At 42.0% G+C, this 26,691-nt stretch overlaps 2 protein-coding genes across 4 annotated transcripts in view; both read right to left on the reverse strand.

Annotated features, from left to right (window-relative positions):
- Positions 1-1,284: 1,284 nt before the first annotated feature.
- Positions 1,285-26,353, reverse strand: sarnp (SAP domain containing ribonucleoprotein). 3 transcript variants are annotated; one of them, XM_067976478.1, is made up of 11 exons: positions 26,270-26,353; positions 24,597-24,696; positions 21,796-21,842; positions 20,493-20,560; positions 19,338-19,389; positions 12,860-12,933; positions 11,818-11,846; positions 10,044-10,069; positions 9,493-9,561; positions 3,646-3,729; positions 1,285-3,148 (listed from the first exon to the last, which is right to left on the reverse strand). In XM_067976478.1, the coding sequence occupies exons 1-11, from the start codon at positions 26,306-26,308 to the stop codon at positions 3,107-3,109; spliced, it is 630 nt and encodes a 209-aa protein (XP_067832579.1). In that variant the 5' UTR covers positions 26,309-26,353; the 3' UTR covers positions 1,285-3,106. The 3 variants fall into 3 exon arrangements, with proteins under 3 accessions (XP_067832579.1, XP_067832578.1, XP_067832580.1); XM_067976477.1 differs by having other exon boundaries at positions 3,588-3,729; XM_067976479.1 differs by lacking the exon at positions 1,285-3,148 and having other exon boundaries at positions 3,642-3,731; positions 9,494-9,561.
- Positions 26,331-26,691, reverse strand: part of pan2 (poly(A) specific ribonuclease subunit PAN2) — an 82,129-nt gene continuing 81,768 nt past the window's right edge. Inside the window, exon 23 of the mRNA XM_067976473.1 lies at positions 26,331-26,445. Within this exon, the coding sequence (XP_067832574.1) occupies positions 26,426-26,445 (20 nt within the window). The 3' untranslated portion in view covers positions 26,331-26,425. The remainder of the gene's footprint in view (positions 26,446-26,691) is intronic.

Here is a 26,691-nt window from a genome sequence, read left to right on the forward strand (position 1 = left end):
GAGACAAGATGGGCCTAATGGGTTCCTCCCGGCTGTACACTTCTATGGCTCCAAGTCTGATACAGCAGTTAGATGCAGAGTAAACCTCCATCCCAATTTCAACAGCACACTCTCCTGCACCAAAATGATATTTGTCCATTTCACACATAAGCCACCTTATGGTCTTTGGAGTGAGATTACTAATTAGCGCTAAACTATGGGCAAGTTTCATGCTGTAGGCTAATACCCACAAGGAACTAGATTTCTCTCAAGATGCTTACAGCCAGAACATAGAGACTTTCAAACCATCAGTCCAGGCTTAATTTGAGCCAGTGCACCAGAGGTGAAAGGTCAATATGTGGGGAAAAAAGTAAACATTTTCCACTAAACATGTTAATACTCTGATGTATCAAGACAAAAGAGCCTCGAGAAACAGGGATCCCACCAGTGACTCCGTTTGTAAATGCAATGCCAATTGTGGGGCCAAGTCATACAGACCAAGATGGTCCCAAATTCAATCCCTGGTTTGTGTTGAGTTAGCAGCAGCTCCATTTAGCCTCAGCATCCCTAGGGTTCCTGCTCCAGATTTCTATCCAGTGACATTTGCTGCAGGTAAATGTGCGTATGAACATTATGAACACAGGATCAGGCCCAGCTGTGTTGTAGCCATAGTTAACTAGCTTGTTAATACTTACCCCCACATTTCATGAGTGAACAGATATTTAGTTGGACACCAGAGGGAAAAAGTTAAACATATGGTCCCTTGACAGCCCAGTGAGTAGAACCTACTGAACTATACAGACCAGGTAGAGTTTGCTGATGTTGACCAGGAAAGAAGTTGGGGTGCTACAACCTGGCTTCAACACATATGGGCTTGGGCTGGGGGGGGGGGGGGGACAAAACAAAGTATTTCTGCTTCTGAATGCTATCCAGTAACTTCTGGCAGAAGTATGTGCATGTGTGGGAGAATCAGGCAAGGGCAAGAGCAGGCTCACTATGATGGCTCCACAGTCCAATAGCCTGCTGACACACTCAGTCTGGGGCTCACACATGAGGAATGGTCATTTAGACAAGGTAACCATGTAACATGCATCAGTGCTTCCAGGAAGAAGGGCGGGGGGGGGGGGTTGGTTGAAGGGAGACAAAGATGGAGAGAAAGTGAAGTGGCTAATTCGTATCCATCTTGCCGAAGAAATCAAATATATATATATATATATATATATATATATATATATATATATATATAGAGACCAAACACAAAGCAAAGATCTCTTAAAAAGACAACAAAGACAACTGCCATATGCATTTGTAGAAAATGTGGTCCAGCAACCTGAAAAGTTGACTTTATTGGTGGGGGGGGTGGGGGGGGTGGTGGTGAAGGAGAAAAAAAGGAAACAGGCTCCAAACCAATTACATTCCAAACTATCCCTTACATGTGGATACATTTGACAGGAAATGCAAGTTTATAAAGCAAAGTTGCTAGATGTGAAATGACACTTAGACAAGAGTGTTACATTTTATTGCATCACACCACCTGCTAGTCTGTTGGGAAACAAGGTCACTAGTTTTATATCACACATACCAGTAGTTTATGATCAAACATTTATTGTTCCAGTAAACCAAGCCAATGCAGCTATCACCACAAGATGGAGAAGTGGTGGGAGGAGAGAATGAAATGCCACAAGTTTAAAAGGGCAGTTAGGTGTTTGTGAACTAAAATGCTTTGGGCATTTTTTTTAAAAAACTGTATAACAACAGAATATGCAACAGGGCTTAGCAAGCAGGATAATTTACACTTGGCTGTGGCACTCCACAAACACACCACCCAATATCACTGTTTTCCCACCCCCCACATTACATATCCTTTATATGGACCTAACAATTTTTTTTTGTTCTTTAGCAGAGTAAACAAAACCCAGTGGGATTTTTAACATTTCTTTCACTATTAATATGAAAATGTACTTGATGCTGATCATCCTCATCCCTCACTGTGATAAATGCAAGCCTGCACTCAAGCAAAGGAGCAAAAGACTCAAATCAACCTCATCTTGAATGCCAACATAAGCTTGGACTCAATTTCTTTACAAAGGGTATTTCTATGGCTGATTAGCATCTTTCTCTGCTAGAGAAAGATAATCATATTATATAAAAAAAACAGCTGGCAGTGTACAATGACAAGACTGAGTCAAACTTTGTGCACAATGATCTTAGTACAATTATATGTAGCCCAACTATTTTTTTGACTTAATTAGTGGCTACGATCATCAGTATTTCAACACTGGAGGGAGAAAGAAGAGAGACTGATTCATGTGGTGTGCAGTAAGAATTATTCATAAGTGAGCAGATGGATGTTGACATCTATATGATAGTTAACAATTTCTCCCTGCCCATTTTGTCCCCATGCTAACGCTAAAAACATTTGAAATCAGAAAATGAAATGAACCCCCCCGCACCCCCCTCCAAACAAAATCATAAAAGGCTCTTTCCTAAGGAAACACCAACCCTTTGTGTTCAATGGGTTTTAAAGGGTCTGCACTGTGTAGGGAATAGATTTTGTGGTGTGTTTTTTTTTAAAAAGTAGCCTTAGCCCTGAACAGCCTGCACCAAATCTCTAGCATAGCCCGTGTTAAAGCCCAACTCCCGCTGCAATTTGAACTTTTACTCACTGTCCCATCAGTCAAGGTTTTACTTCACTCAAAATGTTTTTTAAAAAAAAACAAGGTGATGCAACAATATCACAACAAAGAAGTCACGTGCACTTTCATTTACAAATTAGACTTTTGCAGCTTGCAATGTTTAACAAAGACACAACCACCTTTAATTATTTATCAAGTTTCACTTGGTTGTACAGTACCTGCAGAAAGTTCCACTAAGATTATCTCCAGCCTGCAGCAGTGACTTGCACTCCATGGTATCTCAGCATCTTATTCCTTATTGCTGAAGCAACTGTACATTCTAGCAGTTGTAATTAAATAAGTCATCTAATTTCTGACACCTTGCAAACACCATTACTGCAAACTGATACACAATAGGGAAATAAAGCACATTTTTAGTTTAAAAAGTATCCTAAAAAAATCTACTTGATACACGTTTAAAATATTCTTGGTAAAAAAAAAGCAAGGTGTTATCAGACAATCCCAAAACGTTCTGCTCTTTTCCTCTTCTTTGCCTAAAAAAAAAATATACCAAATGATCAGAAAGTTGATCTATTTAAAATTCCCATCATGATTTTCTTACAGTATAGACTGACCCTAATTATTCCAATTAACTGCTGCAATGATTACATCACTATGAGAGTTCACGGATCAATGAGTCTTCGGGCCACTCACATCCAGCATGACAACCATTCTGTTCATGATAGGATCGGTTGTACGTGGTTTGTGGAAGGATTATATAGTATATTCAATACTATACCCATATGGCTACTCAACCTCAAGGCGATTACATTCAATTTCTGTTCATTTGTTTGGAGTGAGGCTTTGCCAGTTGCAACCGTATAAAATTAAGTTATTTAGCCATTGCATAAATTCACAATTGTTAATTGCAACAGTCAAAAAATCATTTACCTACATTTATAAATTGCTAATTGTACCCTGTTGTGGACAAACCTAGAGATCAGAGTTGGCGGGCTTCCAAGGTGTTGGATAATCGTGCTAGTTTGATTACCTCTACATCATCTCCACCTCCTGCAGAACTGGTCACAATTCCAAACCGCTCCTTCCTCTTCTTCATCTTCTCATCATCTTCAGTCTATAAGAAAAGCAAACACACATTAAGTGGAGATTGAAGTTGATTTAAGGCGGTAATATTCGGCTTCACATGTAAATGCACGGTGGTGTAGTACCAAGCCACACACAAGTACGTGAAGAATGGGCACTTGGGCAAGATTCCAGAGGGCTGAGTACCCTTGGAATTGGTACTGCAGCCAAATGTCATTAAAAATTTGCAACGAATGGGGGAGAAAATGCTTCTCATTATGTCCCAGCAGCTGATGTATTGCACAAGGTTATAATTCTTGCTGTGCACTCTGGGCAGCAAAAGTGTTAGAGAGCATTTTAACAGCAATTCTTAGGCTAAACTGAGCAAAGCATAATGACATCATTGGTTGGGCAGATAACTATTCAAGAAGTACAGGAGCATTCAGTACAGTTCTTTTCCCCTTCATTTTTCACAAAGATCAAATGCTCGTACAATGCAGATTAGAGCAGGTCTGACAGGAGAGAATAGCACTTCTTTAGTTTCTTAAAAAAATCCATTCAAAGTTATAAATAAAAGCTATAGCCTCCTCTACAACAGCTCAAAATGGCATAAAATTGTTAATTTTTAAAAAGAAAATCCAACTAATTGAATTTGAAAAGCAGTTTCCTAACATGAGCAATGTCAAAGGATCAGTTAAGAACACAGTACTTAAAATGATTATACAACAGGGCTGTGATTACAGCACTCCATTGGTTTCAGCACCCCTGGGGTGTGGAACAGGGGGGAAAAAAAACCACAGGCTCCCACTCCTAATTGCTATCCAGTGACCCTTGCTGAAAAGTGCTAGCATGCATCAGGTAAGGAGAGAATCCGTGGCCATGATTCCCTGCCAACTGACCAGCCTACTGACACACCAACTAGGCAGTAATGAAGAAAGGGCTGCTGGCACATATGGAATCGAACCCCAGAAGAAGTCATGTATTCAATTCCAAGGATGAAAAATATACATACATAGCCAGGAACAGAACCCCTGCTATAACCTGCACAAAAGACAGAAACTGAAGTATACAAACACCAACTAATTTAGAGAATCAAAAACAGCATGGAAATAATTTCAGTAACAATTTTAAAAGGTCTGATCTTCATAGGCATGCTAGATCATGATCACTGTGCAGTTTGAATTTTTTAAACAACTGAATAAAATCTGCTTCATTGCATGGGTGCTGCTAGTTGAATTGCAATGGTGATAAAGGATTTACTTTTTGTGCCAGCACAAAGTAAACTTCCCCTCTGCTACTCACTCGCCTCAATTTATTTGAAACTGAGAAACTAATGTGAAAGATAAGGCCCATATAGTGCAGGACACCAAGGTTTAAAATAAAAATCACAAAATAACCTCTTCAAAAGCAATCACTACCACTCCTGCAAATCTATCTGTCTTGTGACGTTACAAGCAACAATGACACCAACAAAGCTCTGAAGGTGGAAATATGGTCAACAGCAAGAAACATTGAGGTTCAATAAACTCCTATACAGTAGTCAACTCACCATTGTACAGGAAAGCTTTTACAGTCAGGAGTGGCTGACATTTCAGCCCATGCAATGATTACAGTCATTAAACACCAAAAGTATAACAGTTAAAACTGTTTAATAATCTGAATGTCCTACTAGTAACTTAACATACAATCACCATCTCTTCAGACAGCTACAAAATATAACTAATAATTATAAAATGCCAATTCTAAGTATTTTTCTATTTATCTTGAGAGATGCAGTAAAGGAGGAGGTAGTAGCGATATTGGATAGGATAAAAATAGATAAAGGAGGTACTTAAAAGGGTAGCAGTACTCAAAGTAGAATAGTCACCCAGTCCAGATGGGATGCATCCTAGGTTACTGAGGGAAGTAAGGGTAGAGGCTCTGGCCATAATCTTCCAATCCTCCTTAGATATGGGTGCAATGCCAGAGGACTGGAGGATTGTAAATGTTACACCCCTGTTCAAAAAAAGGGGAGAGGGATAAACCCGGCAATTACAGGCCTAACGTCAGTGGTGGGGAAACTTTTAGAGACAATAATCCAGGACAAAATTAATTGGCACTTGGAAAAGTATGGGCTAATAAATGAAAGTCAGCTCGGATCTGTTAAAGGAAAATTGTGTTTGACTAACTCGATTGAGTTCTTTGATGAAGTACCGGAGAGGGTTGATCAGGGTAGTGCGATTGACGATGTGTAAATGGGCTTTCAAAAGGCATTTGATAAAATGCCACATAATAGACTTGTTAGCAAAATTAAAGCCCATGGGACTAAAGGGACAGTGGCAGCATGGATACAAAATTGGCTAAGGGACGGAAAGCAGAGGGGAACGGTTGTTTTTTCAGACTGGAGGGAAGTATACAGTGGTGTTCCCCAGGGAACAGTATTAGGACCACTCCTGTTTTTGATATATATTAATGACATGGTCTTGGGTATGCAGGGTATAATTTCAAAGTTTGCAGATGACACGAAACTGAAATGTAGTAAACAACGTGAAGGATAGTATCAGAGTTCAGGAGAACAGACTGAAGTGGGCAGACACATGGCAGATGACATCTAACGCATAGAAATGTCAAGTGATACATTTTGGCAGGAAGAATGAGGAGAGACAATATATACTAAATGGTACAATTTTAAAGGGGGTGCAGGAACAGAGAGACCTGGGGGTGCACATACACAAATCTTTGAAGGTAGCAGGACAAGTTGAGAAGGCTGTTAAAAAAGCATGAGAGATCCTGGACTTTATAAATAGAGGCATAGAGTACAAAAGCAAGGAAGTTATGCTAAACCTTTATAAAACACTGGTTAGGCCTCAGCTGGAGTATTGTGTTCAATTCTGGGCACCGCACTTTAGGAAGGATATCAAGGCCTTAGAGAGGGTGCAGAAGAGATTTACTAGAATAGTGCCAGGGATGAGGGACTTCAGTTAGGTGGAGAGACTGAGGTTGTTCTCCTTAGAGCAGATTTGATAGAGGTGTTCAAAATCATGAACGGTTTTGACAGAGTAAATAAGGAGAAACTGTTTCCAGTGGCAGAAAGGTCAGTAACCAGAGGACACAGATTTAAGGTGATTGGCAAAAGAACCAGAGGCGACATGAGGAAACTTTTTTTTAAAAACGCAGAGTTGTTATGATCTGGAATGTGCTCCTGAAAAGGCAGTGGAAGCAGATTCAATAATAACTTTCAAAAGGGAATTGGATAAATACTTGAAGGGAAAAAATTTACAGGGCTATGGGGAAGAAGCAGGGGAATGGGACTAATTGGATAGCTCTTTCAAAGAGCCAGCACAGGCACGATGGGCCGAATCGTCTCCTTCAATCACAGGGGAAACTAGAAGGAAAGTAATGGAGTGGAAAATAATTTTTAAAAGTCACACTATCAAAAGGAGGTTGGTTGTGATTTTTCTGCACCCATTTCAAATATTGAAAGGTTTATTTGGAGAATGCTTCTTAGGATATGATTAGCTTGCAGTTAGATGCAGATAAACAAAAGATGCCTATTTGAATATTATTGCATTACCAGGGTTTACTAAGAGAGCACTTTCTAAATTACATAACTGCATTTTGCTACTGTGTTCAGCACCAAAGCACAACATGCAGGATGACAACTCAGGTTCAGCCAGGGTATTGGGAGAAGGAGTTAAGGATAAGCATGACCCTGTTCAACATTTGCCTGAGGAAGGAGAAAATCTCCGAAAGCTTGTGAATTTAAAATAAAATTGCTGGACTATAACTTGGTGTTGTAAAATTGTTTACAATTGTCAACCCCAGTCCATCACCGGCATCTCCACATCCTGTTCAATGAGGAAGGGAATGTTTTCTTTAAATGGCATAGTAAGCAAAGACCATTTGCACTCACTTCCTCTAAAAGGAAAACAAAAAAAAGTTAGAAAACAAAAACACAAAATCCTTGCACCTCCTCCCATGTTGACACATCCAGTCTTGTGGTGATTTTTGCTGGCCATGATCCAGATATTGTAATCCCCCAGCTTCTCATGTTTTAATTGCATGTTGTTACCAGTCTGCAATGAAGTGGGGCCTAGCAGATCACCCCAGTGCTGCAGACAGAGAGATGGTGGACACATCAATCACAAGCCCCTTCTCACAGCAAGGGGCTAACGGCAATGACAACTTCACTGTGCTACAATTTTTGTAGCTGCCAGCCGCATTCTCCCTGCCGTCAACACTCATTATAGCATCTAGCGTGGCTTGATTGAGAGCTCCACAAGAACTCGGAGGGGGTAGAAAGAACACATTGTCGCCTTAAGAGGCTCACCCAGGCAGCACTCTTAACACAAAGCCAATTTGTTTGTGGACTCAACGCAGCAAAAACCCAGGTGACAGATGGAGCCCAATGAAGTGTGCGGCGTAATGAAAGTTTACACTCGCTGCAAAAATGTAATGGGATGTTAGCAGCAATCTTTACCTACTTTTGAAGAAATGGCAAACTGGATATTTAATACAAAGCTGTATTGTTGCTTCAGTGTTATGTAAGTGGGTCATTATTTCACAGCATGCTGCAAGGAGCCCACTTCTAACTGCATACAACAACTTCCCAAGCACCCTACTGCGATAATTAAATTTTCTATCCTTGTTATACAGTCAAAACATTTACCACCTAACGGAGGTCATTATAACTTGCTCCATGTGCACATTTCCTGTAAGCGGTAGGTGTGCCAAATGCATTACCAACTACAACCATGTTTTCTGTGCTGATCACGAGTCAAATACAGTTGAGGCTTGTTAAGTGATTAACCAGTCTGCCAAGGAATAGACCAGTGCTTTTCAACCTACAAGCCAGACCATTCCCTGTCTCCTCTCCCCCCATTATAAAACTAACAGACTACCCGTCATCTCAACCAACACTATTACAAATAAATGTTTGAAATTTGTCATCTGCCTTAGCTGAACTGCCACTTATAACCGATGAGGTAGTCTCAGCCTGGTTTTTGGTCACTGGAGGCCACCATACAATAAAATACTGTAATTACTAGGCACACTAGCAACAACTAATGGAAGAAAGGAGTAACATGAGATTAATGGAAGATTCCAATAGAATAACTGAGGGTCAGGTGAACAGCAAAAAGGAGTGATTGTATTGAGTTGGGTTTAGTTAATATACAAGGGACACTATACCCCCAATTATTTCCTAGCTACCCAAATTTTATATCACTTACAAGAGGAGGGAGGAGTGATGAGAGACGCATAGCATATCCTGTGACCCACTATCACATTTCGATCACCAATCAAAATTCACCAAAACCCCATTAAAACTAAAAAAAATACATGAAATCAAAAACAATTGTTTAATGAGCAGTAAACCCACTGCCAAGAATCCCCAGCACAACTCTGGACAATTACCTTATTCCTTCCTCAATGGTTCACCTGAATAGAACGCAGATTCTATTTCTTCAAAAATTAATTTTAAAACTGAAATTACTTCCTTATTTGTATGAATAGGGGTCCTGGCCGTTACATTTAAACAAGTTGTGACCCAGTGAACATACCATTAGGACCTTGGTCACTGGGTACAGAGTTTAAATGTTAAATTGCACAAACAAAAGCGGCATTCCCCCACTTCGTCCCTGGTCAGCAAAACCCTCATAACAAAGCAGCAAGGTAAGAGGAAAGCACAGATAGATATTATAGATCAAATTTGCTAATTAAACCTGATGTTCGATTTTTTATTCCAACTTCAAAAATTACCGCCCCCCCCCCCCCCACAAAAGTATAACAAGTTTTTAACTCCCCAACTACAATGACAAACCGGTTTATACCTTACCTTTTTTGAGAGTGATGATACATTCATACCAAATCTTTCAGCTCTCTCTCTCAATTTTTCAGCACTGATCTGAAAGTTAAGAGTAAGCCTTCAGAATGAGTATGTTTGATACATTACACAGTCAAACTAATTACTTTACCCTGCTGACATGGTCAGAACAATATACTACTAAGGCTGTACATGAAGCAATTCACATCAAATACTCTTGTTCATATAGTAGGTTTGAGGGCCCAATTTAGGTTGGAGCTTGCATTGTTGCATATGGCGGACTCCATTCCCAGTGCACAGGTTGCAAGCTATTCTAGTTAGACATTTTAAACAATTGACAACACACATTCTGACCATTCTGCAGCGTTGTCAAGTTATTTTAGAAACTAAAGACACTTCACTCGTGACCATGTTGGATTCTGTGTGAACACATCCAAGTCTGGAAAGAAGTTAAGATGTTGACAATTACCCCTCAAAAATATTGATGATTAGATAGTCAGACATAATAGATGGGAGTTTGGATTGTACTGAAATTATTTTTTTTTTAGTAAAAACAAACTTACCGCGGTTTTGATATTCCCAGGAGCACCTAAAATAGAAAGAATGCGATTCACTCATATCAGCCTGGTTACGACACTAAAGACACATCTTCAAATATTGGAAATAGGGGTCTATGTTGCTGTATATAGTCATGTACTCAATGCTCTTGTGCAGCATTAAGAGACCGAGCACAGCACAGTACAGATATGTTCTCCTGGAATAATATTGGATATAAAAATGTAACAATACATACAAAATTCTAACAGCTTGACAATAAAAACTTCATATAACATTGACCTTAGTGAGAGGTACCAGAAACTAATATGCGAGTTGACAAAGCTACTGCCCAATTTTCCTGGACTGGCAAAGTCAGGATAATTCTTAACATGGTAGCAGAAATGGGATTCTTTAACTAAGCAGCCCAAAACTAGTAGTCACTATCACCACTTAAATAGATTTTGACTACAGATGAAGTGCAATAGTGATGGAATTAATTTTTTTTAATATTCGTTCACGGGATGTGGGCATCACTGGCGAGGCCAGCATTTATTGCCCATCCTTAATTGCCCTCGAGAAGGTGGTGGTGAGCCGCCTTCTTGAACCGTTGCAGTCCGTGTGGTGACGGTTCTCCCAGTGCTGTTAGGAAGGGAGTTCCAGGATTTTGACCCAGCGACAATGAAGGAACGGCGATATATTTCCAAGTCGGGATGGTGTGTGACTTGGAGGGGAACGTGCAGGTGGTGTCGTTCCCATGTGCCTGCTGCTCTTGTCCTTCTAGATGGTAGAGGTCGCGGGTTTGGGAGGTGCTGTCGAAGAAGCCTTGGCGAGTTGCTGCAGCGCATCCTGTGGATGGTACACACTGCAGCCACAGTGCGCCGGTGGTGAAGGGAGTGAATGTTTGGGGTGGTGGATGGGGTGCCAATCAAGCGGGCTGCTTTACCTTGGATGGTGTCGAGCTGCTTGAGTGTTGTTGGAGCTGCACTCATCCAAGCAAGTGGAGAGTATTCCATCACACTCCTGACTTGTGCCTTGTAGATGGTGGAAAGGCTTTGGGGAGTCAGGAGATGAGTCACTCGCCGCAGAATACCCAGCTTCTGACCTGCTCTCGTAGCCACAGTATTTATATGGCTGGTCCAGTAGAGCACCACGAAACCAGTCATTGGGAGGTATGCAAGTATCCGCCACTTCAGATTCTCGTCCGCTGCGAATACTAACACCTGGCCTGTACTGAGCACCTCCCTAAGGCCAAGGCCAGGAACTCAAGGTGCAGAGGACTGTGGGCAGTCAGGCAGACACACGTGGCTAAAGGGGGAAAAAAAAAATTCAAGCGAGAATAGTATTTTCAGAAGATTAGAACTCAATGACCTTATCTGTTACAGGTTACTGGCTTTTCCTCAACATCTAAAATTAATTACTGGTTCTCAAGCAAAGGAACTGGTTTTTGGGGTGAGAGTGCAGGGAAGAGAAATGGAATGATGGCTCCAAGAGCAGGTTTTAAAAATTATATTTCTTGAAGCAATTAATTCCTTTTGTTGGAGACAAGGGGGAGGGGTAAAAAAAAGAGAAAAATACAAATGTATGTTACTCTCATCACCCCCTCCCCCTGCTGCTCCAGATTCACAGAAACTGCAATTTTAAATACGCTTGTACGGAGTGGTAGAGTATACAGATGCATGGGATGGGAGACTGTTGCTGCTCTTGTTTTTCTTGTTCAGTTTAGTTCTATTTTTAAAATCATCATATCTATAATATTGGGAACAATGTTGGATCGAAATACAAGGATGGTTTTGTTCTTACCTTTCGTTGCAACAACAGGCAAACCAAACCTATTTTGGAAAGAATAAATGTTAAATGATTAGATTCTCTCTGAAAACCTACATATAATCCAAAAAGGTACTGTGGGATAGACCATGGTCAATCTCACTCTTGGACTCAGCTTGTTTCATAGAGCCATTTAAAAAAAATGGCAGCTGATTACTGCATCAATACTGCCACCTTCTGGACAGGATTTAATTCAGATCCTTAGAACAAAGTTGTGAGGAGTGGAAAGAATGAAGCTTAGATTTGATCTGTAATCAGTATTTTTATTTCTCAGCCAATTAAAGTTTTATTCAAAAATACCCTACCTCTCAAGAACATGAATCTCAGAAGTTTGAGGGCAAAACAGATGACTGTCCAGGATGGAACATTAGATGCACGCATCTGCGGTTTAACCCCTTCACCAACAGCTAAGGTCATTCAGATGCTCTCAAAACTGTGCTACATTCAGCTGCCTGAGACCTGGTCTCTGAATTTTGGTTGGCTGATTGCAGACAGTTTTATTAAAACAGTGAATTATATAGTTCAAACATTTTTACAGCTTAAAGGGAAACAGCAGTGCACAAAGTCCATCTCAACCACACCTAAATTTGGGAAATGGGTTTTGCCTTACCTCTGCAGTTTTCTACACTGCCCCCCACCCCCATCTCCATCTCCTGAAGGTGTCAAGTCAAGCAGCAATAGTTCCACAGATACTGGCCACCTTCTGGGGCTTTGTCAGAGTGCGAGTCTGGACAGTGAATGTCACGTTATTTATTCAGAGGCCATCGCAGCTGAGGCCAATTTCACCAAAACATCCAAACATAATTTCCAGCAGGAGTCACTGGAGCTTTGCACTATGATGTCTGTGTTATTAACATACACAATGTGATATGACAGCTCAACTATCCATTTGCCTGAAAAATTGTTTCCTTTTGCTCAAATAAAATACACATTGCACTGAGATAGAATATTTAAAGGTTTGACAGTAAGGCTGCATTCTGAATGCCATTTCCAAACCTTGGTTTTGTGCAATAGTTACCGTGCAGCGCGGGCAGCTTTCTTACTCTCTGCTGTCCCTGGTACATTGAACCGCTCTGCTCTTTTCTTTAGCCTCTGTATATAGAGAAATTAAGAAAAAGATTATAGATATCAAATTCACTAAACATGCTGAATCACTTCTCAAAATTTTACATTCAGACGATTACATTAAATTCTGATAGCAGTAGGTGCAGTACGAGACACATATACCCTGGGTTTGAACCCCCAATCTGTGCTGAGTTATACTCAGCTAGGGCAGTGGAAGGAACAGGATCCCTAGGTGCCAGGATGTACCCCGATAGCAGTTACTACCTTCAAAAAGTGGGAGAAAATTCAAGGACAGGGGGAATAATCCTCCTAAATACTGTAACCCGAACTGCACTAACCAAAAGCACCTATTTAATTTTAAACAGATTATTCAGAACCATCAGGAGTGCAGGATTAGGTTTAGACAGGTCAATACCTGTGTTGAAACTTTTTAGGAAGTCCTTAATTTTCTCATTTTTCTTTCTCTCCTTCCCCAGAATTTAGTTGCAACTGAAGAGATTCTTTCTTTAATCCGGTTTAAAGTTGTACCTCTCCATGGCCTCCTGTACCATACACCATTGTCTGACCAAGATGATGAGCAAGCTTCTTCCAATTCCACCTGGAGAACCGGCAATAGCACCATTTCCTCTCTCCACATGGAGAAGTACTTAGGCTCTGCTCAGCACTTCTCCATGTAGCATGGCTAAAGGTTTTTTTTTTAACACTGCAGTGGTAAGTTATAGGAGAGCGAAGCTATACTGGCCACCTGGTGCCACTTTCCCTATTTACATTTCCACCTGGCACCCCGTTGCATCAGCTGTTGGCAAACATGGCAGGAGCTCGTGAGGCCTACAAAAAAAAAGTGGATTCCTCAGAAGTAAAACAAGAGTTATATTTTTAATAGCAGTCAATAGCAAACTTCTGGGTTTTTTTGCCACCAGCTGCATTTTAAGTGTAAAAGTACCTCAAGACTGGACACAAAGATACATCCTACCACTGCATGGCAGAGAACATTACAGCATCAACATACTGTACCAGCTTAACCAAAGACTGTTCACAAATGGCTCAGGACTGATGACAATCAGCATTTAAAATACAAATGCTCTGCTTCCCATGCCAATGAATAACAGTGAAGTATGATTGGCCATTGCATGTTACCAATATACTACGGGATGTACCATTTTCAAAACCTTCTCAGTAATGAAAGCACTCACTGCTGGGATCACAAGTCAAGTTATAGCTTGTTTACCTTTGTAAGCAATGCTGGAACCAAACAGTGCTGTTCAAGAATATCTCCATTTTTTGATTACATTTATACTCAAACGTTGCTAAACAACTTTTCCAATACTTGGTATTTATGACCAGTAAGGAGAATTGCATCCTCATTTCTGTAATTACTGCACTTTTCAAGCTGATGGCCGGTCCCGTAACTTTGAACATTTAACTTTCCTTAAAATCTAGTGTGTTTTATAGTCAAGTGCTTTCTTTATTTTATTCAATCATGTTTCCCATTCGATTCTTCCCTAATATTGAGTTCAGCCACCTTCACATTTCTTTCTCCAGCCAAAAATGTGGGATTACCTAGCCTGCGGAATGCTTCATGGCTGGTGTCAATGCCGCTCTACATTGGATAACTGGAAGAACATCCCAGCCTCAATGTTATATCTCTACTCAAACATTTCCAAAAAAAGAATGTCAAGTTACCATTTGTACAATTTACATACTCTAGCATAAAAAATACCTTACACATCTCTCTGAAAAATGTTTCTCTAGCCCTGGGCTGAACATTTCATTGCATCTGAGAAATCTGTTAATAGATGTCAGCATAACAATGAGGAACATGTTGTGAACCTCTCAGGCTCATTTGTTGACCCCACCCAAAAAAGGAACTGTGCCTTTGCTTTTATTGTAGAGCGGCCTTCGCTGTTAAAAACAAAGAGCACATAATCAAGGCAACCTGAAGAATGGAGAACATAGGAACAGGAGTAGGTAATTCAGTCCTTCTGCAGATATGTGCCAGAGAGACTACATGTGGTTATTTGAGCCAAAGGAAATCACAGTGACAATCCAAACTAATTTAATTTGAGCAGAATTTTAACCAGGTCTTTTTATTTCCACAGTTTAATGTACATTCCATTCATTTGGAGAATGCACACACAGAAGCTTCTTAAAGAAGCAACTTACAGTTACACTCCTCTTTAATGGAACATCAGGGTAACACGCAAAATAGTAATTTTATCCAATTGTTTTCATTGAGCAAACACTAAAGAATGTTGAAAAAAAAAAGTTAATCCATAGCTCGTTTAAAGGCACATCCCCAACATGCATCAATACACCAGTCACATTTTGGAATTTTTGACTTTTTTCCCCCCCTATGAGTTACATTTAAATGTTGGGTTTTTAATGCAAAGTGCATTCACACAAGTTTAAAAAAAGGATGAGGTGACAACAGGTAGCGAAAATGCTAATGGCCTAAGCGTTGAAGCTGTTCCCCCAAATACACAATCCAGCAATCGATAAACACCTCAAACCAGTGTTGGGAGGTCCATGGTCCCCAGCAGTGAACATAGAGGAAAACAGGCACATTCACTGACAGTCAAGTTCTTAAAGCTGTGAGAGCAAGCTTTTGTTAGATTCAGAAGGCTAGAATGCAAGAGGGTGATTAGATGTTACTTTGCTTAAGTTAAGCAAGACAACCCACTTATATGGGAAAACATAGTGTGCTCATTATTTTGTATTATTAGAGGTGAGTTGTACTGATTGAATGAAGCACGTCCGATCAGAACTGTTGCTGTGTTCACATGCTGTGAAATAAAGCAGTTTAACCATTTGTAGCTGGCATTTCTCACCAAGTGTTAACTCAGTCCGTCCTCGAAATAATTGGAGAGGCGCACAGGTGAAAGACATAAATACCTCGTTCAGATCACAAGGTTCCTGCTGTTACACCTTTGGCTTACACTATCACATAGTTAGATACAGGACAACACAGACACAACCGTAAGCCCAAGACTCTCCGGCCACTTACAGGAGTGACTAGCACTACTGTACCTAAGGGAACATCCATGGTAACACTCTAAACTTGTAACATCACCTCATCATTCTAGACTTCCATTTTTCAATGAGTAGCAAGTCTGACGTATGGCCCAGGAGAGGTACTAGTGGAAACCTGGCACAGTCCCCACCACTTAAAACTTCCACGATTAAAACAAGCACTTGCTCATATCGGGCAAAACGCGATAACTATTTGCGTGGACGGCAATTTCAAAGTTACAGGGGCTCAAGTGCTCAGTTTATTTTGGGCAGAAACAGCTGTGCTTACTCACCTGATATTGTATGAATGAAATATACATGAAAAAACTGATGCATGTTTTTAAAAAAATATTTATATTTGCTTTTGAATAGTTCTTTGGAAGAAGCTGAACTAAACACCAAAAACTGAAGGACAAATCAGGCAGTGTATCACCTCAAGGAGAAATTCTTGTAGCGCTCTTATAAATCTGCTGCCAGCGTCCAGGCGTTGGCGCTCGCGCTCTTATAAATCTGCTGCCAGCGTCCAGGCGTTAGCGCTCGCGCTCTTATAAATCTGCTGCCAGCGTCCAGGCGTTAGCGCTCGCGCTCTTATAAATCTGCTGCCAGCGTCCAGGCGTTAGCGCTCGCGCTCTTATAAATCTGCTGCCAGCGTCCAGGCGTTAGCGCTCGCGCTCTTATAAATCTGCTGCCAGCGTCCAGGCGTTAGCGCTCGCGCTCTTATAAATCTGCTGCCAGCGTCCAGGCGTTAGCGCTCGCGCTCTTATAAATCTGCTGCCAGCGTCCAGGCGTTAGCGCTCGCGCTCTTATAAATCTGCTGCCAGCGTCCAGGCGTTAGCGCTCGCGCTCTTATAAATCTGCTGCCAGCGTCCAGGCGTTAGCGCTCGCGCTCTTATAAATCTGCTGCCAGCGTCCAGGCGTTAGCGCTCGCGCTCTTATAAATCTGCTGCCAGCGTCCAGGCGTTAGCGCTCGCGCTCTTATAAATCTGCTGCCAGCGTCCAGGCGTTAGCGCTCGCGCTCTTATAAATCTGCTGCCAGCGTCCAGGCGTTAGCGCTCGCGCTCTTATAAATCTGCTGCCAGCGTCCAGGCGTTAGCGCTCGCGCTCTTATAAATCTGCTGCCAGCGTCCAGGCGTTAGCGCTCGCGCTCTTATAAATCTGCTGCCAGCGTCCAGGCGTTAGCGCTCGCGCTCTTATAAATCTGCTGCCAGCGTCCAGGCGTTAGCGCTCGCGCTCTTATAAATCTGCTGCCAGCGTCCAGGCGTTAGCGCTCGCGCTCTTATAAATCTGCTGCCAGCGTCCAGGCGTTAGCGCTCGCGCTCTTATAAATCTGCTGCCAGCGTCCAGGCGTTAGCGCTCGCGCTCTTATAAATCTGCTGCCAGCGTCCAGGCGTTAGCGCTCGCGCTCTTATAAATCTGCTGCCAGCGTCCAGGCGTTAGCGCTCGCGCTCTTATAAATCTGCTGCCAGCGTCCAGGCGTTAGCGCTCGCGCTCTTATAAATCTGCTGCCAGCGTCCAGGCGTTAGCGCTCGCGCTCTTATAAATCTGCTGCCAGCGTCCAGGCGTTAGCGCTCGCGCTCTTATAAATCTGCTGCCAGCGTCCAGGCGTTAGCGCTCGCGCTCTTATAAATCTGCTGCCAGCGTCCAGGCGTTAGCGCTCGCGCTCTTATAAATCTGCTGCCAGCGTCCAGGCGTTAGCGCTCGCGCTCTTATAAATCTGCTGCCAGCGTCCAGGCGTTAGCGCTCGCGCTCTTATAAATCTGCTGCCAGCGTCCAGGCGTTAGCGCTCGCGCTCTTATAAATCTGCTGCCAGCGTCCAGGCGTTAGCGCTCGCGCTCTTATAAATCTGCTGCCAGCGTCCAGGCGTTAGCGCTCGCGCTCTTATAAATCTGCTGCCAGCGTCCAGGCGTTAGCGCTCGCGCTCTTATAAATCTGCTGCCAGCGTCCAGGCGTTAGCGCTCGCGCTCTTATAAATCTGCTGCCAGCGTCCAGGCGTTTGCGCTCTTATAAATCTGCTGCCAGCGTCCAGGCGTTTGCGCTCTTATAAATCTGCTGCCAGCGTCCAGGCGTTAGCGCTCTTATAAATCTGCTGCCAGCGTCCAGGCGTTAGCGCTCTTATAAATCTGCTGCCAGCGTCCAGGCGTTAGCCCTCTTATAAATCTGCTGCCAGCGTCCAGGCGTTAGCCCTCTTATAAATCTGCTGCCAGCGTCCAGGCGTTAGCGCTCGCGCTCTTATAAATCTGCTGCCAGCGTCCAGGCGTTAGCGCTCGCGCTCTTATAAATCTGCTGCCAGCGTCCAGGCGTTAGCGCTCGCGCTCTTATAAATCTGCTGCCAGCGTCCAGGCGTTAGCGCTCGCGCTCTTATAAATCTGCTGCCAGCGTCCAGGCGTTAGCGCTCGCGCTCTTATAAATCTGCTGCCAGCGTCCAGGCGTTAGCGCTCGCGCTCTTATAAATCTGCTGCCAGCGTCCAGGCGTTAGCGCTCTTATAAATCTGCTGCCAGCGTCCAGGCGTTAGCCCTCTTATAAATCTGCTGCCAGCGTCCAGGCGTTAGCCCTCTTATAAATCTGCTGCCAGCGTCCAGGCGTTAGCCCTCTTATAAATCTGCTGCCAGCGTCCAGGCGTTAGCCCTCTTATAAATCTGCTGCCAGCGTCCAGGCGTTAGCCCTCTTATAAATCTGCTGCCAGCGTCCAGGCGTTAGCCCTCTTATAAATCTGCTGCCAGCGTCCAGACCTTTCTATTCAAACTTCGAGGAATGAAGTGAACAAGAATTCAATAAGATGGATTCTACATACGCCGCATAATTGAATGGGGCTGGCGAGGCCATGGGTACACTGCAGGTGAAAGAATGAAAGAAGTGGGGTATGCTGATCGGGTGTCAGCAGCAAGCCCCAAAGCTGCCAGCACTGGGTTACTAACACAGCCCAGACTGTGCATGTGTTATAACAGCCATCACATGTAATGGGCAAACCACGTTCGCACAACTTGCCCGCTATAAGTGGTGGGGACTATATCAGGACCCTCACCCACCCTCAGCCATCAGAGGTGCACGACCTCGCGAACAGAAAAGGGATGTGGGGTGGGGGAGGGAGAAGAGGAAAGTACATTATAGTGCAAGAGGGATACTAGGATTAGTTATACAGTGTTAGATCATGATTTAATGGGGTTTACTGAATGCAGAATACAAGACATGTGGGAAGCTCTGGACATCAAACAAGTGAATGCCTAAAACTTCAAACCATTTACAAAGCAGACGATGTTGGGTGTTCTGTCAGTTAGGATTGGTATTTTAGTTGCAGTCAGGTATCTACAGAACACTGGTACATAACCCTCACACAAACAGTTAAGTATAGTTTATAAAACTGACTACTGGTATAGTAAAATGCAGGGGGAGGGCTATTTTGCCAAAGTTCGTTGATACTCACCTCACTCTCAGTCATTGGTGCCATTATTTTAACCAACTTCTTTGCTGCAGTTCTGAAAAAGAAATACTTTTAGAATTTATGTGGAAAGAGCGGAACAACATCATCTAATGCTCATCTTAAATAGTAAAAACACGTTTTGTTTTTAAATAATCGAGTTAGGAACTGCAAAAATATTCTTGCATCATGCCCAGAAATGTTACTCATTAAGCTAAGACTAGCTCTAGGAGTAAAGCACTGACTCTTGTTCAGAAGACACAGTTTGAAATCCACACTGGACTATCATTTGAACCCAACAAAGCTTCAACAGGCTGCTCGAGATAATAGTGGAGCAATTGTTCACAATAGTAATGGAATGCTTTTGTTAGAGAGCAAAAGAACAAGCGATTCCACTAGCATGCCTTTCATTAGAGAGCAATGTTGAGGTCAACTGCAACAATGTCCACAGCTCAGTTCACCCTCTCCTCCTGACTAAAGGATGGCAGCATGTTCAGAAAAACAAAGTAATTGGATAGTGATAGACTAAACTTACAGCTTTAAACATCAAATGAGTTACCCAAATCTATAAAGATTATTCCTGACTTGCATTGGCAGGTCTTGAGTAATCTATGATACAAAGGGTGGTAGAAGTTTGGAACTCTCTTCCGCAAACGGCAATTGATACTAGCACAATTGCTAAATTTAAATGTGAGATAGATAGCTTTTTGGCAACCAAAGGTATTAAGGGATATGGGCCAAAGGCAGGTATATGGAGTTAGATCACAGATCAGCCATGATCTTATCAAATGGCAGAGCAGGCACAAGGGCCTACTCCTGTTCCTATACTATACACCTTCCCATCACATTTTGTGCACCATGAGTACTGAAACTTTTATCATGACAAAAATACATAGTTAGACAGGTGCTTTCACAAAGGGATGTTCAATAGTTCACCAAAGCCATAAAGTAACGCAGGCCTCGCTAAATTTCGAAGTAGAATTGTTCTGTCCTTATCAGAGACTGATTTGATACCACATTGACACTGACCCAGTATGTGGTGGAAACATCAAAATCAGTATTTGTCTGCATAGAAGATCAGCCAGTACCGTAGCAGTTCTCTGGATATAGACTGCAAGATACAGTGCAAAATCAATTAAACAGGAATTCGTTAATATTTACTCTTCTGGTTCTTTGACAGCAACAGTTTCCCCTTCAACTTCTGGCTCAACCTTCTGTTGCTCCTCCTCCTGTGTACAAAACAAAAAATATGAATGCTCTTAGAATGCAGCATCTATACTTTTGACAGAAGCTATAATTAAAATACCTTACCCTCAGGTATTTGCTGAAATGTACAGGTTTATGTTCAACTTTATTTTTAAATTCAATGTAGCACAAGGGAACTGACTTCCAATACCTAGGCTGAGGCACAGAGACATGACATTCTATCACTGAACCAGAGCTCCCAATACTTTGAGTGCTTTCAATGAACACAGGCAGCACTGGGGTCAACGCTTAATAACATCCTATTTCCACGTCCCCACCTTTGACTAGTGTAATGGTGGCCCTTTGGCAGATAGCTCATCTTGTGTCAGCCAGGGCTCAGTGGTAGCACACTCTTCTGAGACAGAAGGCTGTGGGTTCAAGCCCCACTCCAGAAACTTGAGCACATAATCCAGGCTAACACTCCAGTGCAGTACTGAGGGAGTGGTGCACTGTCAGAGGTGCCGATTTTCAGGTGTGACCTGAAATCAAGGCCCTGTCTGCCCTCTCAGGTGGGCATAAAAGATCACGTTACTATACGAAGAGGTGGGGAGCTCACCCGGTGTCCTGACTAACATTTATGCCTCAACCATCAATAAAACAGATGAGACTCACACATGTACCAGTACAGGCAGCTCTGGGACTCAGCCTGCAAACCAGAGAGCTAGAAAATACAGGATTTATCCATAACAGAGGAAATCAATTACAGTGTATATGAGTCAGCCATATTTTCCAGGATTCAAGTGAAACTTTTCAAACTTTCAGTATCGCAGTATTAATTTTTCAACTAATCTTCATGCATTGACCATAGCCCACTAATGGTCAGCACAAACTGATGAAAAACTAAATTAATATGACCTCAAACTGTATTTTATGTAGGTAATTTCAAGGCAGTAACGTAACTTCAGGGTTCAGGTGAGGATTCAGATACTCCCAGGTCCCGCCCTAGATATTCTGATTAAATTACAAACTTTGTATGTAAGAAAATGAAACAGATTGCAGTGTGTGAAACTCCAATGTGCCATGGCTATAACTGCAGATATAACAAATTACCAATCTCCACTGTGCCAGCACTGCCAGTGAACTGAGTGGCATTGGCAGAACCTCAGAAGTGAGCTACTGCACGTTCATCCAGCCAAGGATGACAAACAAAAAAAAAACCTTTTGATGGCAGCGTCACAAAATTCTAGAAAGCAACGACATTACTTAAGATATTCTCTACCTCTGTATCTTCAGCTAGAACATCCTCCTCATTCACTTCTTCCTCAGCTGTAAGAGAAATAATAGTGAATTCATACTGGACCTATACTAGTTTGACATTGCAAACTAAGGAGCAAGGACTTGGACGTATATTTTGAGTTCACATCAAAAGTCCTTCCCCCTACATGTTAAGTTTCCTTTAAGTATAGAAGGTGATGACATTAGACAAGTACATTGCAATCCTTTGAATAACATGCACATTGCATGCCTGTGCTTCAGAATGCAAAATTAGATTTTCCAGGCAGACCCATGGTTTTATAATTAACCATCTGCTCTGCCAGCTCTCCTCCCCTTCTTAAGATATGGACCCCTTGCTGAAATACAGTTGCACAAAAGCTGGTTGCACCTCTCTCATCCAAGTGCCCATTATTCATGTGATCAGTTTTGGTGGACTATTCAACCAAAAAGGGGCCTCACAGCCAAGCATGATCCTGTCCTAACCTAACATCCACAGACATACTGCCAGCAGAGATCAATGAACAACACTCAGGAACAAGAACCCTGGCAAATTTGCCCTTCTCTAACCTAGGAGGTAAGAAAGACAAGCAAGCCCACTGCACTGTTACTGAACACAGATAACATCTTAAATCCATGTGTACATTAAAATAGACTTGCTATACCATTTTAAAATGAAGTCTCACCATCAGGACCCCAGTTAAAGAGAATTAATTTTAACATCCCTTTGATTTCTTCCCCACCCCACCCTCATGATTTCAGTTGATTTTTTTTAAAACTTAAACGGAGAGTGCTGATATCATTAAGAAGTGGCATGGAAAAAGTTACTGCCCAAATAGTCCGAAAGAATCTCAAAGCTGAAGTGCCCGAAGTTAATATTATGAACCAACATTAATTTGGTTTGTGCACTGTCAGAACAGTAAATCCTCAAAACCAGTACCCCAATATCATCGAGACTCACTCTTTAAACAGTAACATTCAAAAGTGGAGCTAATTCTAACCTTTTCTGGCTAGCTTTTAACCCTAACCAGCAGGGTACCCTTGTTAAGTTTGTTGGAACATTAGTAGAAGGGGACAGCAATTCTGTTAGAAGTCTCTACTAAGTTAATGGACTTGTTTCTTTTTAAAGGATAAATAATGTTATCTCGAGTGATAAATCCAATCACAATGTCACTGAATTAGAACTTACTACACAAATGTTTGTTCCATGGCTACTTTTAAAAGCATAAAAACAAACAAGGACACATTTAGGTTTGTGCAGCAATTCTGCAGAATAAAGTTCCTGATTAAAGAGGATGCTTATTCTGTGAACAAGTACCTTGAATGTTTAAGTATTTTCCCCCAGATGTTTTATGACTTTTTTTGAGAGATTATTTTGATTATTAAATGACTGATTAGCGTAACCTGGTTGGGTTTTTCATTTTGTCAACAAAAAAAGAGAAATGCACAAGTCAGTCAAGATCTGAAAGGAAAAAATGGGTTAATACATTTCCAGAATTTTACTTTTTACTCTTTGTTATGTGGCCTGTTAGCTAAACATCTGGATATCATGTGAGGCAGTCAGCAAAACAGTCAGAATTGATGGAAAACTCTTTTGGAATGGAGCATTAGAATTACCCCCTCCCCAAAATCAATGCTCAGATTTTATTAAAAAGGCACATACCTGATGACCACAAAGGGTTAAGTTGAAGGAGTATGCTTCACAGGCAGAGTTTTTAAAAAGCCATAAATTGTGAATAATTCAATTAACAATAATTCAGAATATTTTACATAAATGTACATAGACACTAATGTAATCTGCTGAAAACATACACTGTAGAAATCCACATGTAGCAGACTAAGGGTTAAACCAGAACTGTTTAAAAAAAGGCTATGAAAAATAAAGTACTCTCTCTCCCTCCCACCCCCCACTCCTCTAAAGTCATCACTTTCAACAGGGAAAGGCTGCAAGAACTGCAGTCTAATCCAAAATCCCTGGCAGCAGAGTACAAGGACACACACAAGATTGCAAGATAAATACAGATAAGGAAAGCCGTTTGGCCCATTCATCTAAAAAAAAAACCTATAGACCTATGGCATTCCACTGTCTCTTAAATCAAATGATTCTAAAACTTTCCCTTTCACCACCCTAACTGAAAGCTCATTCCAAATGATGATCCTTCTTCATGTGAAGTCTTAAATTTACCTTTTCCTCGTCTGATTGTGTACTTTGTTCTACTTCCACGGAATACCTTGGAATTCCATGGTTTACTTTGCGCACACATTATGCTCATCATTGAACCTGACCTAAAGAGAGCATTGTGGGAGGTACAATTGGATACACACTCGGTTTAAAAAAAGTTAACTTTAAGTTGAAGGGAAAAGAGTAAACGTTCACTTTTTCACAAATCAAAATATACTAAAGCTTTAAGAACCTAGAACAAGGTTACACTGAGAATATTAGACCACTGTAGGTCCATTACAAGAAAGCATGCCAACAAAGATCAGTTACAGGTAGGAATCAAAGGACATTATAACTTGCAAGGGTGCAACTCGAGCAGTCTGATCAACGGACCCCAACCAGATGACCGGTAATGACTCACAACCATCCCCCTTTACACAGAGATCAGCCAATTTTTGATTTTGAATTTGTTCAGTGTAATGCTTTGTAACATAGGGTCTCAATGGGATGTTTTGCAAGTGCAACACTCTTTGGGTAACTAAACAAGAATTCACAATCCTTCATATACTATAAACTCCTAGGTTAATTTTATTTTTTTTAAAAATCCATATAATTTGTGTGGGATTAAATAGCAGTCGTAATTTTACCATGTTCTTCCAGGTAAGCCTGCAGTCTCTGGATGAGATCCTGTTTGTTTCCTTTAGTATCCAGTTCTCTTGAAGCACATTCTTGTCTTAGTTCAGTCAACTACAGCAACATGAAAACAGTGAGTGAGAACCATGGAGGTTTACAGCATTGGCCACCATTCGTGTCTGTACCGGCTCTTTACTGGAGCAATCCCAAACTAATCCCACTGCCCCACTCTCTCCCCATAGCCCTGTATCAATCTCAAACTAATCCCACTGCCCCACTCTCTCCCCATAGCCCTGTATCAATCCCAAACTAATCCCACTGCCCCACTCTCTCCCCATAGCCCTGTATCAATCCCAAACTAATCCCACTGCCCCACTCTCTCCCCATAGCCCTGTATCAATCCCAAACTAATCCCACTGCCCCACTCTCTCCCCATAGCCCTGTATCAATCCCACACTAATCCCACTGCCCCACTCTCTCCCCATAGCCCTGTATCAATCCCAAACTAATCCCACTCTCTCCCCATAGCCCTGTATCAATCCCAAACTAATCCCACTGCCCCACTCTCTCCCCATAGCCCTATATTATTCCAAAACTAATCGCACAGCCCCACTCTTACCCCATAGCTCCGTATCAATCCAAAACTAATCCCACTGTCTTGCTCACTCCCCAGAGCACCATCTTTTCCAGTTTAAAACATATTTAGCCAACTTTCCCTTAAAAAAATACAACGGTCTCTACGTCAATCACTCCATGCTCCAACTCGCTAAAGAAATTTCTAACTTCTCTCCTCACTCTCAAGGAGGATTTTAAATTGATGTCCCTTCATCACCGACTCTCTAAACACAGAAAATAGCTTTTTCCTATTCATCCCATCAGAGCCCTTCGTCATTTTAAAAACCTCTACTAAATCGCCTCTTAGATTTCTCTGCTCCAGTGAAAATAGTCCCAATATCTCAGTCCCTCCTTATAACAGGTTTTCCACCTCCAGCATCATCCTAGTGAATCTACACTAGCTCTCTATAGCTTCAATATCCTATTTATAATGGGGCACCCAAAACTGCACACAGTACTTTAACTGAGGATTAACCAATGTTTTGTACACATTTATCATTACTACTTTGCTCTTGTACAATTCCCCTATTTACAAAACCCAAAGTGATATTGACCCCTTTTAATGGCTTTATCTCCCCACACTCTCACTTTCAGGGAATTATGTCCCATTTAAAATATCTGGAGTACACAGTACAGCAGCCCTACTGCTGACCAGGCTGAGAACAAAACATGGCACAGACCTGGGGTTTTCCTGGTCTAGGTGGCTCATGACTTCCCTGGGCGGTGCATTTACCCACTAGGCCATTATGGAAGCCATGTGTTTCTTCTCAATGCAGTACTCGGAACATTTCCTGTACATTTATGTTGCTTAAAGGATCGGGGAACTTTGAAACATCAGAGAAGAGTAACCTTGCCCTCAGAGAATGAGAAAAAGTCCGCCTCATATGTCCCCACGGGTCTCAGGAGTATAATCCGGGGGGAGGGGGGGGGGTTTAGAATGGATAAACTAAATCGCGACGATTACTGTATATGTTGACGTGAAGCGCGGGATACAGTCACGAAGTCACAGTTTTCACCATAACCACAGACACCGCTCGCCCTGTCCCACGCCCCAGACTTCAACTCCTTTTACCTTCAATTTGCTAATGTCTACCGCCGTCCTGTCCGCCATCTTGCCAGACTCTTCTCCTCCCACCGACACTCGCCGCCTATCCAATAACGAGCCGCTTTAGTCACTGTCAAACAAGCCGCCGCGCTATTGGCTCAAAAGAAGCAGCGGCGAGCTCAATCAACTGTTGTCATAGAGACCTGAGGGAAAAATGAGCAAAAAATTAATAGAGTAAAACCAATAACAATATTTCCTAACATTTGAGGATAAATAACGGTGGAAATGAAATTTAAAAATCATCCATATTTCTGGTGATAGGGCAGCAGCTTAAAACGTTTTCTTTTGTCTGCGGAAACACCTATTTAAAGATGTATTGTCCTTTCACCATTAAAAAATGGCAACACTTGTTTTTATCATTCGCACAATGTGATGATATGAGTCATGGG

This window comes from Heptranchias perlo, chromosome X, assembly GCF_035084215.1.
Source record: "Heptranchias perlo isolate sHepPer1 chromosome X, sHepPer1.hap1, whole genome shotgun sequence".
NCBI lineage: Eukaryota > Metazoa > Chordata > Chondrichthyes > Hexanchiformes > Hexanchidae > Heptranchias > Heptranchias perlo.

Bases quoted from the DNA above. Each gene is read 5' to 3' on its own strand.
- sarnp (XM_067976477.1), bottom strand. From the start codon at position 26,308: ATGGCGGACAGGACGGCGGTAGACATTAGCAAATTGAAG. The intron at 12,934-19,337 runs GTGAGTATCAAC...CTCTATATACAG, and splicing joins CACCAATGACTGAGAGTGAG to AGGCTAAAGAAAAGAGCAGA. The intron at 9,562-10,043 runs GTAAGTTTGTTT...CTTAACTTTCAG, and splicing joins CTGGGAATATCAAAACCGCG to ATCAGTGCTGAAAAATTGAG.